Here is a 16,043-nt window from a genome sequence, read left to right as displayed (position 1 = left end):
TGGAGTGCCTATGTTTAGGAAAAAGTTCAGGAAAAATCTGACATAAAGAAGTGGCTTAATGGGGAAAAGGTGACTGCTATATTTGCTAATAAGGAATTTAAAAAACTTTGTCACTTGAATTCACATACCATAAATCACTAATTCAAATTTATCCCAAAATAAAATATTTCCTATCAATCTAGCATCAGTATTATAAGGATAAAATAATAAATAAAAGGCAAAAGAAATACCCAAAACATAACATTGCTGTTTTACATTTTAAAAGCTTTTTCCCAAGCAAATTAATCTCTAAAAGATATATGTGCATAAGTCAAGTCCTACTAGCCTCAATACAATCAGAACCATTACAGATAAAGGAAGATAATATAGCATTATATTATCACCATCCTGTACATTTCAGTTATTTAATATTTACTTTGCATTTTACTTTTCACTCCTAGTCAGAGGGAATCACTTCATCAAAATAATGGGAGGAGTCTTTTTCTTTTTCCTTCTTTGTATTAATCACATTAATTTCAATCTATTCACAAAGACTATAATTCAAAATACAAGGATTACCAAAGGAACAGATTATTTTTCAGTGTGACTTATTAAGTTACTTGATTGGAGTCTGGCCCTTATTCTTCTAAGCTGAGATTCCAGGCTAACTCACAAAAACCTTGTAAGCATACAAGACTTAAATACCTTCCATATACCATGAAAAATATACAAAACAGTAATAGCAGCCATTCTGATTACTGACAGTGTCCTAGGCAACTTAAACATACATTCCCATTTAACTCTAACATTATTATGAAGTGGGTAATATCACCATTCCCATTAGAGTAGTGAACAAAAGCACAGCTCAGAAAAGAGACTTTCCTGAAAAACACAATTAGTGACTGAATTGGAATTCAAGTAAAATCCTGTAACTCCAAAATTGTTACACTACTTGGTCTAACTAGCCCTGGCTGGTGTGGCTCGGTGGATTGAGTGCCAGCCCGCAAACCAAAAGGTTGAGGGTTTGATTCTCAGTCAGGACAAATGCCTAGGTTGTGGGCCAGGTCCCCAGTCAGGGGTTTGTGAGAGGCAACCAACCGAAGTATCTCTCAAACATTGATGTTTTTCTCCCTCTCCTTCTTCCTCCCTTCCCCTCTCTCTAATAGTAAATGATTAAAATCTTTAAAATAAAATAATGCAGTAGTAGCATTGTGGCAATTCTCTATAAATCCTTCTACTGACTATATAAAATTTTGTAGGGTAGATACACTAGAATCTATTTAGTCATTGTTCTTAGAAGACAACAATTCTTGATGAAAGTTAGAGACATGAGCAATGAAAATAACAAAAAAGGGTAAATATTCAAATAAACCTAAATAAATATTAACTGCATAAAATACTGTTAGTATCTTGTGGGGTTTAAAATATATATGAAAGTAAAACATAAACATTTAAGATCAGTCAAGAGAATTTCAATGGAGTTAAATGCTCTAAGGTGCCTGCATTAATCAAGAAGTAAAAGTACTAGTTTATATTAGATTTTAATAGGCCAAAGATACATGGATTAAAAGAATGTATAAATACCAAGAAAATGTGGCTGTATGAAAACAAATAATTGTTTTAATTCCGAAGAAAAAGGGATAAAAAAGGACTACAGAATAGGAAGAACAATGAAACATAACTGTTTCAGTAACTGCATTAGGTGTAAATGGATCAAATGATTCAGGAAAAAGACATATTTTATCAAAATGAATGAAAAAACCAAACTCAAGCATATGCTTCTTACAAGAAAAATCCTTTAAGTACAAGAATACAGAAGGCTGAGAGTAAGGTGACAAAAAAAATATATAATGCCAAAACCAACACATTCATACATATACAAACTCCTGATTTAAGATACAGGTGTCAGTGCTGAGCAGTGAGGAACTCATGGTCTTTATAACAAATGTCCAGGGTGAAGTAGATGTCCACATGGGAAAAAATTAAACTTGATCCTTGCTATATTTAATATGCACTACACATAAAATAATTTTCAGATGGACTGTAACTCAACGGGAAAGACAAAGCAGAAAAGCTTCTACAAGATAATAAAAGTGAGAAAAATAACTTAAATAGGATACAAATTTAAAAAAGATTACAAAGTCTGAACTACATTAAAAATTAGAATTTTTATTCCTCCAAAGATATCAAAAGAAAAAGCAAGCCACAAAATGATAAAAGGTATTTGCAACACATGTAACTAAAAATGGGCTTGTATACAGAATATATAAAGAACTTACTACAAATCAATTTTTTAAATCAATAAAAAAATGGACAAGAATATCAACAGGCACTTATACAAAAAGACGATTTCCATGAACCAATAAACATATAAAAACAGTCCTCAGCATCATTAGTAATCAGGGAAATGCAAATTAAAACCAAGAGGAGCTATATTACATGTAACAATATCAATGAACCTCATAAATGCAATGTTGAACAAAAACACTAGACACAAAATAATATATACTGTATGATTCTATTTTTTGAAGTTCAAAAGCAGACAAACTATACGATAATGTTAGGAATCAGACTAGTGGTTACTATTGGGAAAAGGGAGGGGGGTTCAGATTAAGAGGGAGAATAAAGGGAACCCCAGGGTACTGGTAATGTCGTGTTTCCTACCCTGAACAGTAGTATTTGCAAATGTTTGCTTTGTGAGAAATCACTTAGGTTAACAATTATGTTCTGAATGTCTATCTGTATATTTGTTATAGATCATTCAAGTGAGTTCTTCAAAAAGTAGAGTATAATAGGAAACATAAAGGAGTTCACCATAGTCAAACTTTGGCTAATCAGGAAATTAAATCATGCTGAACTGTTCATTTCCTCCCAAGTCTAGATACCCCTCCATTCTGCGAACCACCACCAGGGCAACAGCTAGAGGGGCGACAGTCACATACAGGAAGAGGGTGAAGTGACTGGAAATGGGGCAAGTGCCGAGCAAGCAGCATTATTCCTTCTCTGACCCCTCCCCCACATACAGTGCCACAAAGCAGTGAAACGAGTTGCCCCACCCTGATAAACACCCAAGGCTCCGCCCCTTACAACATAACTGGTGCACCATGACAGAGTGTCAAAGCAGCTATACCTTATACACAGAAACAAACACAGAGCAACTTCCGGCCAAGATGGAGGCTTACATGGACGCGCTAGGTCTCCCTCTACAACTAGAGAGGAATACAACTACTTCAAAACAAAGGATAACTAGAAATTCCAGAAAATAAAACTACACGGAAGCCCAACGTATGAAGTTATAAACCAGCGGCGCCCTTTGGGCAGGTAAGAAGAGCGAAAGGTGGCGGAGCTGTTTGCGGTCGCACCAGGGACAGCGGCGGGGAGAACAACCCCGGCTGCAGTCGAACCCCCGGCAGCTCGCGACCCCGACGCTGGGGAAAGCAGCCACCACATCGCCTTGAACAGTGAGGCCCAGGGGGGCGGGAGGACAGATCCCGGTCTCCTAGCGGAATAACTGTGTGAATCCATCTTGGACCCCCGCCCCCAAAGAAAGCGCCACAGGGCTGCGAAATAGGTCGCGGACAGGCACCGGTCGCTGGCTTGTGACGACAAAGCACCATGGCATAGCAAGGAGAAAGGCTGCCGAACGGCGCCGGTCGCTGGGTCATTACGAGTACACAGGCACTGCCCCCTACAGCCGGCCCAAGAAAACAAAATGCATCTGTCAAAATGAGGCAGACAACTATAGAAATCCCGGTGGCACAGCTCACCAGGCAACAGATGGAGAACCTGACAGATGAACAGATAAGAAACCTGTCAGATGATCAGTTCTGGGCCATTGTTATCAGGTGGCTTACAGAATTCACAAAAGATCTGGAAAAAGATGAGAAAGAAGCGAAAAACACTCATAACAAAAGGAACAAAACCACATACGAGACAGATGGTGAGGAAAAAAAATCCAGAGTTCATTTCAACAAACTGGAATATGGAGAAGGAACAAGCAGTCAACCAATGCAGCGAGAGGAAGTGGGAAGCAACGATGAGAGGATCAGAAACCTCTGGGACAGCTATAAAAGGCCCAACATAAGAATCATTGGTTTGCCAGAGAGCGAGGAAGATGAACTAGAACTTGAAAAATTGAGTGAAAATATAATAAAGGAGAACTTACCAGACTTGGGGAAGGAAATAGACTTACAGGTCCAGGAAGCACAGAGAGTTCCAAAAAATCTGGACCCAGGGAGAACCACTCCAAGACACATTATAATCAAAATGTCAAAAATTAAAGATAAAGAGAGAATCTTAAAAGCAGCAAGAGAGAAGAAAAGAATTATGTACAAAGGGGTCCCAATTAGACTATCAGCTGACTTCTCAAGGGAGACCCTGCAGGCAAGAAGGGACTGGCAAGAAATATTCAAAGTAATGAAAATCCAAAACCTACAACCACGAATACTCTATCCAGCGAAATTGTCATTCAGAATAGAAGGACAGAGAAAGTGTTTCCAGGACAAAATAAAACTGAAAGAGTTCATTAGATCCAAACCACTGTTATATGAGATGTTAAAGGGACTGGTTTAGAAAAAGGAGGATCAAGACTATGAAATCTAAAATGAAAACTGCATCACAAGAAACAACAGAAGCTAGGGAATTGAAACAAAGGCAAACTAAACAGGCAACGAGAGTGGAAAAAGAACTATAGGTACGGGGAACATATTGGGGGGAGGTCAACAGGGAGGGGGAATGGGGAGAGGGAGGGAGATGATATAGGAATTAAGGATCATGGTAGGAGGGAATGGAATAGACAGAGAGAGGTTGAGAAGAACTGTATGCACAACTAATGGACATGATCTAAAAGGGGGGGACAACTGGAGGGAGGGGGGCCACCGAGTGGAGGGGAGCAGAGGGAAGAGAAATTGGCACAAATGTAATATTATAATCAATAAAACACATTTAAAAAACAAACAAACAAAAAAAAAACACAGAGCAGCTGGCAAATTAAGGAGACAAAGAAATATGGCCCAAGTGAACGAACAGATCAAAACTCCAGAAAAAGAACTAAGCGAAACAGAGCTAGCCAACCTACTAGATGTAGAGTTCAAAACACTGGCAATCAGGATGTTCAGAGAAATCACTGAGTACAGCAAATGCATAAGGGAAGATATGAAGCTACACTAAATGAAATAAAGAAAATTCCAGAGGCAACCAATAGTGAAGGGAAGGAAGTCGGAGTTCAAATCAATGATTTGGAACATAAGGAAGAAATAAAGTCAACAAATACGGAATGAAGAAACAAAGAGTTCAAATAAAACGAGGAGAGAATAAGAAGCCTCGGGGGCATGTCCAAACATACCAACATCTGAATTATAGGGATGAGAGAAGGAGAAGAGGAAGAGCAAGAAATTGAAAACTCATTGGAAAAAATAATGAAAGAAAAATTCCCTAATTTGGTGAAGGAAATAGACATATAAGTCCAGGAAGCACAAAGAGTCCCAAACAAGTTGGACCCAAAGAGGACCACCCAAGACACATCATAATTAAAATGCCAAAGGTTAAAGATAAAGAGAGGGTCTTAAAAGCAGCAAGAGAAAAGCAGATAGTTATGTACAAAGAAGTTCCCATAAGACTGTCACCTGCTTTCTCAAAAGAAGCTTTGCAGGCTAAAAGGAACTGGCAAGCAGTATTCAAAGTGATGTAAAGCAAGAACCTACAACCAAGACTACTTTATACAGTAAAGCTATCATTCAGAATGGAAGGGCAGATAAATTGCTTTCCAGACAAGGTAAAGCTAAAGGAGTTCATCACCACCAAGCCATTATTACAGAAAACGACAAAGGGACTTAGTTAACCCTTTGAGTGCCAATGTCGCTGTGAGCGATGCTGACAAATTTTCCCATAAGTGCCAGCGTCGCTCCCAGCAACTCTTTTTTCAATGGCTATAAATGTAAATAACAATGAAGTAATTCGTATTTTATGTTTTGTTCTCTTTTTTTGTACTTCAGGTTATATATTAATATAACTTTTTTTCATGTTGATCCAAACTTTGAATTACCCATGGCACTCAAAGGGTTAAGGAAAAGAAGATCAAAATTATGAACAGTAAAATGACAAACTCACAACTATCAAGAACTAAATCTATGAAACAAAAACAAACTAAGCAAACAACTAGAACAGGAACAGAATCATAGATATGAAGATCATATAGAGTGTTATCAGTGGGGAGGGGAAGGAGAATGGGAGAAAGGTACAGGGATTAAGAAGCATAATTGGTAGGAACAAAATAGACAGGAGGATGTTAAGAACAGTAACGGAAATGGAGAAGCTAAAGAACTTATATGCATGATCCATGGACATGAACTAAGGTGGGGGGGGCATTGTTGGATGGAAGGGAAGTACCAGGTGGAGGGCGGTAAAGGGGAAAAAATTGGGACAACTGTAATAGCATAATCAATAAATAATGATGATGAGAAATAAAGGAGAAAATGAGAAAAATTTATGTTTTAGAAATGTAAGATAATTTTTCTGTGGTACTTCTTATGTCTAGAAACACAGAATAAGAACCAGTGAGATAAAAAGCAAGCCAAATTGAAAATGTAAAAGCAAAATTACAAAGTCCCCCCAAATAAACAAAATATTTCATCGTAAAATTATTTTTATATTTCATTTTGAACAAATGAAGGGGAAAAAAGAACAAAAAACAAAAACAACATAAGTAAAAGGACAAGAAGTGAACAGCCGCAACCGTGACACTGATAATAAAGTAGCCGCTCATAGTTAAAATTATAAAAGAAATTTGCTAGAAAATATTCCTGAGAAGTAATTTGAAAGTCACTATTCCAAAGCTGAAAACAGGCAAAGTAATACTCGACACTACCATAACCACTTCAATAGTGATTTTTTCAATATACAAAGGGCTTGCACATAAAACAGTTTAATTCTGAGAGAGTGTAATTATTCCCATCTAAAATGAGGAAAAGGGCTTGAGAGATTAAAACACCAACTGGAAGCATCCAGTGTTGACTATGCCACACTACTATCTACAAATGTCCTTAATGCAAAGTACTCAGAGACTAAATAAAATTGTCAACTTACATAACGGGAACTGAATAGCAAAGGAACCATTAGAGAAAATCCTTACTTAACATGGGTAGACAGTGGAGGAACAGGAGAGGTGAGAGAATGAAGCTCATGCTTGAGTTTTTGCCATGGGAAACACCTGTGTTGGAAATGCTTTATAACTGGGTACTTTTTATTTAAGCAATGACATCCCTGGGGAAAAGGTCCAACATGGCCTCATCTCTTCTGGTATTTGCAGCATTTTAAGTATGGTTCTGATTAGGCTTGCTATCTGTACTGTCAAATTTTGGGTTTTTATCTAAAAATAGAATCTTAGAGTCGATTTTCATACTTACAGTTTTACATCAGGTATAAAACAACTAACTTAATTTTAAATTTAAAGTCTGAAATCTTGGATTTGGCATTTCAAATATCATACAAATTACTTATGAGACAGTTTTCAGATGAAACTCCCTTAAAATGAAAACTTTACACTTGTAATTCAGCAACAAATTTCTATACTAAGAACATGACCAGAATCTGAGCGATAAATTTTAACACTCAAAATCTATGAAATTTGGCCAAAATAGATGATATATTTTCTGTGTTTTGGGAATGAGAATTTGTTTCAGAGGTAAATCTTATGTGAGTATATTTTACTATATCCATATATGTAAAGTCTGAACAAGTGGTTGGTAATAATGGATTGTTAAATAAAGTAGGGTAGACTTGATGTCTAGACAAGATAGTGATGAGAGCTGCACTTTTAAAAAGTTTGCTACTTGCTCTGATAAAAAAAGAAAAACAAAGAATGTTTCTATTATCTAAGGCTAGTATGAAATGTATATACAACGAAAGAGTTGCCACTAGTTTGAAAATAATTTCATTTTAATCCATCAAGTGTTAAAAGCTGATTCTTTTCCATGTTCCCAACTTTGGTTAACATTTCCGGAAGATGGTACATTTGTTTACTTGTCTAGCCTTTTTATTTTAAAAGTAAAACAAAAATATCCTATTATATATTGAGAAAGAAAGAGCAAGAGCTAGTGTGAGTGCCGGAAACCATCAGCTATTTAGATGGTGATTGAAACTATACACTGTAAGAGAAGAGACACAGAAAGAATACTGATTAAATGTAACAGCTTATTTACTGAAGAAAACATTTTCTGTACAACTCATTAGCTCAACAAACATTAATTAACTACTGACTTGCCATAGCAATGGTATATTTGAGTTTTTTAAAAACACTCTGACATAAAATCCATGTGTCCTTATGAAAAGGCTAAAAAAACTAAAACACCTAAAAATCTATAATTAAATTTGAAATTAGGTATAAATAACAATGTATATGGAAGAAGCAATCTTAGCTGTATACTTTTAACATGATTTAGATTAGAAAGGGACCTGAGATTATTTGGTCCAACTTTTTTATTTTGATAAAAAAAAAGAAAAGCTAGTAAGCAGCCCATATGGTCATAAAAATGGTGACCATATAGAATTCAAATTAAAATAAAAATCATCTATTAAGTAGTTTGATAGAGACTTACAATAAAACTTTATTAACCTATAAGGCTAATGATATACACAGGCAACAAAATGATTTGTAAATTAATTTGACTTCCCTTAGCTAATTGGAGTAAGAGGTTCCTAGCTGGCTAAGAAATAAAACTTCTTCAATACAAGGCTGGCAGAGCTATGAGTGACTATAAAAAATGTCTTCACTAAAATAATGTATATTTGGTTTGAGTCCTTTAAAGTTAAAAAAAAAGAAAATAAAAATAATTCCCCTGATCAAGTTTCTGTGAATCCCCTTTATGTTCACATGTTTCAGAACTTCTGACTGGCATCCTCTCTGTATCTAAAATGTTTCCCATCCACATTTTAATTATAAATAATCATATAAGTATATAATCAACCCTTCAACAGATACTTACAACTTAGGTTAGAATAGTATTCTGATATAGCCAAAAATTTTCAAAAATGAATTTGCCTTTATGGTACTTGTTCACTTTTTAGGTATTATCCACCACATAAGAAAGAGACTTTTTCTCATACATATGATAATTTTATGTGACTTGAAGAATACCCTGAATAATGCATTTAAAGAATATTTTCAGGCATATCCCTGAAACTGTATTAGTTCAACTATATTAACTGTTTCTACTAATACAATTTTAAAGAATGGTTGACGATGATTGGTACTAAGCAAACAACTAAGATTCTCTGCAATCATATACTCCAGTTATTCTCAAACTTGGCATGACAATAAAATCATGAGGTTAAAAGGCACCCTGGTGATCTCTTATGCAGTTATTAAAGCCTACGCAGCACTTCATAAGACATAAACACAGGCCTTCAACACCCACAGTATTAAACCAGCCCCAAAATGCTCATTTTAAGTGTAATATTTTATTAAAAAATACACATATAAAACTTTTTTTAATGTGGAGAGATCAGAGGCACTGTATTTTAAAACATGATTCACAAGGAATTATAGTACATCTATTAATAGGGGACTAGTTATACATACTGACATAGAATGGTCCCTTAGACACATTGAAAAGGGAACATGGCATGCCATTTGTATTTAAAGAAAAAGTATGGCGACATACAAACCAACTCTTATCTTTACTCATTTGGATTAACTGTGCTTCAGATGTGTGGGTGAGGTGTATGTGTGTACATGTATATATACACAAATACATAAATACCATAAAAACTGTGATATATGCACATCATATAATGAGTATACCTATATGCTAGGGAAAGAAACTAGGCAGTTAAGAGTTATGGTTAAGAAGCAAATTTGTTTTTCACTGCATAATCCCTTATGCCTTCTGAATTTTATGTTTCTATATGTTATTACTTAAAATACAGCCTTCAAGGATTGGGTGGGGGATATTTAACATAAACCAAGTCAGAGCACATACTTCTGAGATATGACTGTAACTTGAGTTCTTAACTAAATCCTTATTACTGTCAGTATAATTAACTGTTCATAACTGAAAAGAAACACATTCAGAAATATGTGTTTGGGGTGATAGTTACACAGTATTACAACTGCCCAAATTCATCCAAACGAATATTTAAATTTATGCATTTATTGTATATCAATTCCACCTATTTAAAAATTGATAGATTAGAATTTCTCTAATTTATGTATAAGTAAGGTGGTAGTTTACAACCCTTTAGCACAGTATAAACTATAGAAGAATGTAAGAAAAACGTCACCTCCTTCCAACTCCTTGATTCTCCAAATATGGTCCTCAGACTAGTATTAACAGAATTATCATTATCTGGAACACTGTTAGAAATTCCAATCTCTAGTCCCACCCAGATCTGCTGAATCAGAATAGGTATTTTAACAAGCTCCCCAAGTGATTTCTGTGCATATTAAAGTTTGTGGAGGTCTAATAACCCATTTATCAGAATATTTATGGTAGAAATCAAAGAAGCTCTACAGATGTACAACAAAGGTAGAGAATCACAATTTAAGTACCGAAACTTGAGGGCAAAGAGATGGAAGATTCTTTATTCAAGACTAGTTTATATAGTAAAATTTCTCAATAAACTCCAGTCACACACTAACTATCCTTAGTTGTTTTATTAAGAGGATTTTAGCTACCCTGACACTCTTAGGCAAAGGAGCTGCTAGACAGAACATGCATATGCATATCATATATGTATATTCTAGAGGTACTCAGATTAACCGATTCCATCTTAAGTAGAAGACAGGAAATCAAATCCAGATCTTCTAATTTCAGTGGGGCATTACAAAAAGACTTGTAACATCATTAGATGCCAGGACCTCAAGAAACATAGGCTATATTTAAGCACAATTTTATCAAAGTACGAAGGACCTTGCAAATCTTAAACACAAAGTTCCAAACAATTAAAATAAATATTGCTTTATCCCTGGAGGTGCAGTAGATGGAAAAAGAAGTGTATGTAATAATGAAGGATTTCAATTTGTGATTCATTCAAAGTAACAATTTGTTAAAAGACACGATTCTTCACTGGTCAAGTAATTCAGTAATAGTAAGTATGTTAGGACTTGAGAGGTATCAGACAAGGGATTAACGCCAAACACCTAAACCAGAATATGAATCACCCATAATTTTGTGGGTTAAGTTCTCTAGGAATTACTGTAATGACAGGAGAAATTCCGAAATTTGCCTAAGTTCAGAAGCTAGGAAAATATTCCAATAATTAAATATAAAAGATGGCCCAAATTTGGTAAGAGGAGGCAAGATGGGGAAACAAAGGGGGAAACTGATATACTATAGGATTCCAAAGCATAGGGGGGCTAAATGTATTGTGGCAACAGAATGTATCATATCCACTAAAGGATATTCAAGTAAAAACGGGGTGATTCAGATAACCTCTAGCAATACGATATTCAGAAATACAATCTGATGTCTTCTGGCTCAAGGATTTGAGACCAGTGGTTCTTTGTCATGTCTGACCATATCCTTGGAAGCTTTGTCAAAAAGCACCTACACCCCCAACCTGACCAAGTTTTTATATGCACAGGGATGAGATGGCAAAAATATGGCAAAGGACATATTCTCTAATACAACCTACCTCCATTAGCATGCACTTAAACATCAAATCACTGCATTTGCAGGCATTATGAATTATACCAAATTTTGGCTTGGAGACTTAGTTTATTTTATATTGTAATATGGCCTCAAGTCAATGACTTTTCTGAGACCTAGGGGCTAAAGAATCTGATTTATATAAACCCTCAAAACATTATACGTGGTAATTCATTTTTACCAGATATCTGAACATATTCACTTGACATAACAGAAAGGAAAAGCAGTTTGAGTATTACACCAAAATTTATATTTTTACATTATTCTGAGCTTGATTTGTTTGGGGCAAATATTCTTTTTTAAAAGTACTTCAAGCATATGAAAAAACTGTAAAGAATAACTTTGGCCCTGGCTGGTGTGGCTCAGTGGATTGAGCGCTGACCTGTGAACTGAATGGTCGCTGGTTTGATTCCAACTCAGGGCACATGCCTGGGTGTGGGCCAGGTCCCCAGCTGGGGGCATGTGATCTCTTGCACATTGATGTTTCTCTCTCTTTCTTCCCCATTTCCCACCTCTCTCTAGAAATAAATAAATCAATCTTTTTAAAAATCACTCTTAAAAAAAAAAAAAAGACTAATTTCTAGACAGCTGTGTAACTACCTTCTAGCTTTTTCAAGCCTTTATAATACTTTATTCATCAGGTATTTAACCCCTAAAAATAAAATGTACAAAAGTTAGGAATGGAAAAAATGGAGAAAACAATCCCCTTAAAACTACTGTTTTCATTTTCAAAAATCACTTAATTTTAGACATAAATTTATAAAAGAATTATATCATTATTTGCTAGTTCTCTGACATTTGGGGGCTTTTGGTTTGAACTCTTGCCAGTATATAAAATCCAAAGTGCTCTAGCAAAAACACAATAGTTATAGTCCAATATTTATCTATCATTGTTTCCCATCTTAAAATACTTTTAATAACTGTTTTACTTCTTTATTTACATTAAAATATGGCAATGTAATTTAAAATTTATTTTTCTCTCATTAGGTCATCTATCTTTGCTGTAATAATCTCTCAATATGCTTTAGTATCAGATTTTTCATGTGTTTAAACAATGGGCAGATAAAAACAGATACAATCATCCTTATACACCAAACATATATGGGTATCTACAAGTCCTATAAAATCTGGTTTCATATTAAATAATTTTTTGTATACTGCTAAGCTAGCCTCTATATCTGACTAGTAATTCACCTTTTCAAGATCAAATAGATTAACTATGAATAATAACAAGATGAGATGGTTGAAATATTAATAAGCCAACCCAAAATAGTACTCTCCCCTGTCATTTTAGTCAAGTTTTTTCAACCAGTTATTTTAAGAGAAGCTTCTTTAAAGAAGTGCAAGTCATGTGAAAGACAGAAATAACATTAACTCATTCATCCAACAAACGTTTATCAAGCACTTACTACTAAGTCTTGGGCCTAGGCACTCTGTTAGGTGGTCAGGTTAAGATGCAGTGTCTGATTTCAAGTGACTCAGAGACTATTTCAAAGGTATCACTTCTAGGTTTATGATTCCATCCATTATCCATACAACAAATATTTCTTGTGAGCCCACTACATGTCAATCACTGTTTTAGGTAATGGAGATAAAGCAGTAAATAAAACAAAGTCATTGCTCTCATGAAGCTTCATTATGGTGTGGGGAGACAAACAAACAAATAAAAACATGTCAAGTGGCAAAAAAAAAGAGCTACAGATAAAATAAGAGTAAAAAAGAAAGAAGAGTAGTAATTTCATATAGGGTAATGATATTCATATTCATATTGAAGATACATCCTGTGAGCAAACCCTTCTATTTATACTCTCATTTAATTGAATCTTGAATGGCACCAACCCATCTTCATTCACTTCACCAAATTAAACATTTTCCCAGTCTCTTTTTTTTATTTTTTTTTATTTTTTATTTTCCCAGTCTCTATTTTCCTTATACTCCTCCAAGCATCTGATACTGCTGATTGCATCCATTTTGAAACCCTACTGGTTTACATGACAAATTTCGTATCCATGGTCTTAATTTAGCCATTAGGGTGGTATCAATATAAGCTGCACAATCACACCAAAGAAATAATATCTTCTCCTATCCAACCAAGGGAAATAGATTTTAATTGATGTAGAATTGGACAGCACCTTGAGGAAATATTTAATTCTGTCCTTAATTTCCAAAAGTTTTTAGAAGCTTATATAACAATATAACGACATTTACTCAAGGCATTGGAAACATCAAAAACAAACCCTTGTAGTACATGTTACATTGTATAAAGCTCTTTTACAATTTATTCATTTACTCTTCATAAAGTGATAATACCCTATAAGGCAGGCAATATTTCTATACTGAAACGCTTCAAATTTGGCATGCATAATGAGCATAGTGAGGAGGATTGAAGAGAAAGTGACAGCTATTTTTGAAAATCTTCAGTAAGACAAAGCCTCAAGGCTTTATTCCATTCCAAAAGTTTATTTCACACTATAGGTTTTGTCCTGTAACTATTCCTTAAGTAAACTATTTAATATATTTTTTAAAAAGATACTTTCAAAAATGATATTAAAATTAGATTTAAATATTTAATATTTTTATTTTATTTTACTTTAATATTTGAAAAATGCTTAAAAGTACAGTGGAAATGATAAGAAACATCTGTAATCCCAATATTCAAAAAACTTTGCTACCATTTTGGTATATTTCTTTCAGCCCGTCCCTATTAATTTTAATAGTTTTAAAACTGCTCCATACTAACTAGAATATTAATATTCTCTAAAAAAAGAAACTTGGTTTTACTTAGAATAATAAATAAGTAAACAGGGGTCGGGACCAAACTGATCAAACAGTGAAATCAAATCAATTTTTATAATTTTTAAAATTAATTTCAGAGCATTTATTCAATAACTATTTACTGTAAATACCATTGTGCAAAGTGAGAGGAAAAAAGGACTATGTACCTTAAGAAGAGGGGATTCTCACCTGTTCAATCTCTTTGGTTTTTGATGCTATTGCTTTAGAGCGACTGTTTAGCTGACTGTCTTCAAATAAATCTATGCCGTCTGTTGCATTTGACTCAGGTTCTTCTGACTGGTCAATGAACAATGGTGCTGTGGATCCCGCCTTTAAGAGGAATTAGAAATCTTTAATTGCTTTCTTAAAAGACATATAGCATTTCAAATGACTTGTATAAGCACTAACTGGCAGATGTATTAAGAAAATGTGCTGAATTTAACCTGTCTTAAGAAAGTATGTTGAATCTCATTATGCATAATAAGCATATGAGAGAATTAAAGAGGATATGATTGGTAACTTAAAATTTCAGGTAAGACAAAATTTGTAGGCTTATTTCATTGAAAATGTTTATTTCATGCTACGTTAAGACACAGTTAGAAGGTTTTGTCCTATAACTATTCCTTAAGCAATCTATTTAAGAAATATTGAGTACGATTCCCAGTCAGGGCACATGACTCGGTTGCACATCAGGTCCGCAGTTGGGGGCGCAAGTGAGAGGCAACCACACAGTGATGTTTCTCTCCCTCTCCCTCTCCTTTCCCCTCTCTCTAAAAATAAATAAATAAGCAAAACAACAAACAAATAATTTTTATAAATAGAAACATTGAACAGAAAACGTCTGATTGGAACTGAGGGGGGTATGTACACATAAACAGTTATATTAAGAGGAACACAGAAAAGGGCTCTATTTTCAGAAGCTGAAACTACCTTACTCCTGTAGCCTAAGAATTTATTGAAATAAATAAAAACAATCCCCAAAAGCAATAATGATCACTTCTATTTTACAATTCATTAATGAATAAATTATCCCACAAAATGCCTATAGCATTTTACCTTTTAAAAACACTTGATAAAAAGAGAATTAAATGAGGAAAGATTATTATTTTAACTATACTCATTCATTTCTTCAAAACTTGACTACATAATAAATTCCAAGCACTACTTTGGAATAATGAATATACTAATGAACAGAAGAGACAAAAGTTCTGACTTCATGTAGCTTGCAGTAAGCAATAACTTAAAAAGAATAAACTGTTTGAGCTCATGTATTTAACTGTTGCATATTTTAGGTGGGTAGGAGGTAAGGAAAGAAATAAGAACCGTGTATTTATTATAACACAAGTTCATAGAAAGCTTAGGATTTTTGTGATTGAAGTTGTGGCAAACAGTAGTAGATTTAGAGAAGTTACAAGACATATAATAATACTGATAGTTTTAACCAGTAAGAGCAGTGGCATTCCAGCACCTAGTGGGCTGTATATTGCCACAACTTCTTTAGACAATAACTTGGCAGCATTTATCCAAATTTAGCACGTCTCCCTTTCACCCAGCAGAGTCAAGGAGAGAAAGGCAAATACGGTATGACTGTACTTTTATATGGAATCTTCAAAAAGAAAAAAAAAAAACATAGAAAAAAGACCA

At 34.5% G+C, this 16,043-nt stretch overlaps 1 protein-coding gene across 5 annotated transcripts in view; it reads right to left on the bottom strand.

Annotated features, from left to right (window-relative positions):
- PPHLN1 (periphilin 1) overlaps window positions 1-16,043 on the bottom strand; it is a 99,966-nt gene that overhangs the window by 27,768 nt on the left and 56,155 nt on the right. For all 5 annotated transcript variants that reach the window (XM_090273024.1, XM_090273023.1, XM_090273025.1 and 2 more), the window contains one exon: window positions 14,589-14,729. In XM_090273024.1, the coding sequence (XP_090129150.1) occupies window positions 14,589-14,729 (141 nt within the window). The remainder of the gene's footprint in view (window positions 1-14,588; window positions 14,730-16,043) is intronic.

This window comes from Furipterus horrens, unplaced genomic scaffold (genome assembly GCF_987537825.1).
Source record: "Furipterus horrens unplaced genomic scaffold, mFurHor1.1.pri manual_scaffold_4, whole genome shotgun sequence".
NCBI lineage: Eukaryota > Metazoa > Chordata > Mammalia > Chiroptera > Furipteridae > Furipterus > Furipterus horrens.
The sequence above is the reverse complement of the archived record's forward strand: the minus strand, read 5'-3'. Positions and strand labels throughout refer to the sequence as shown.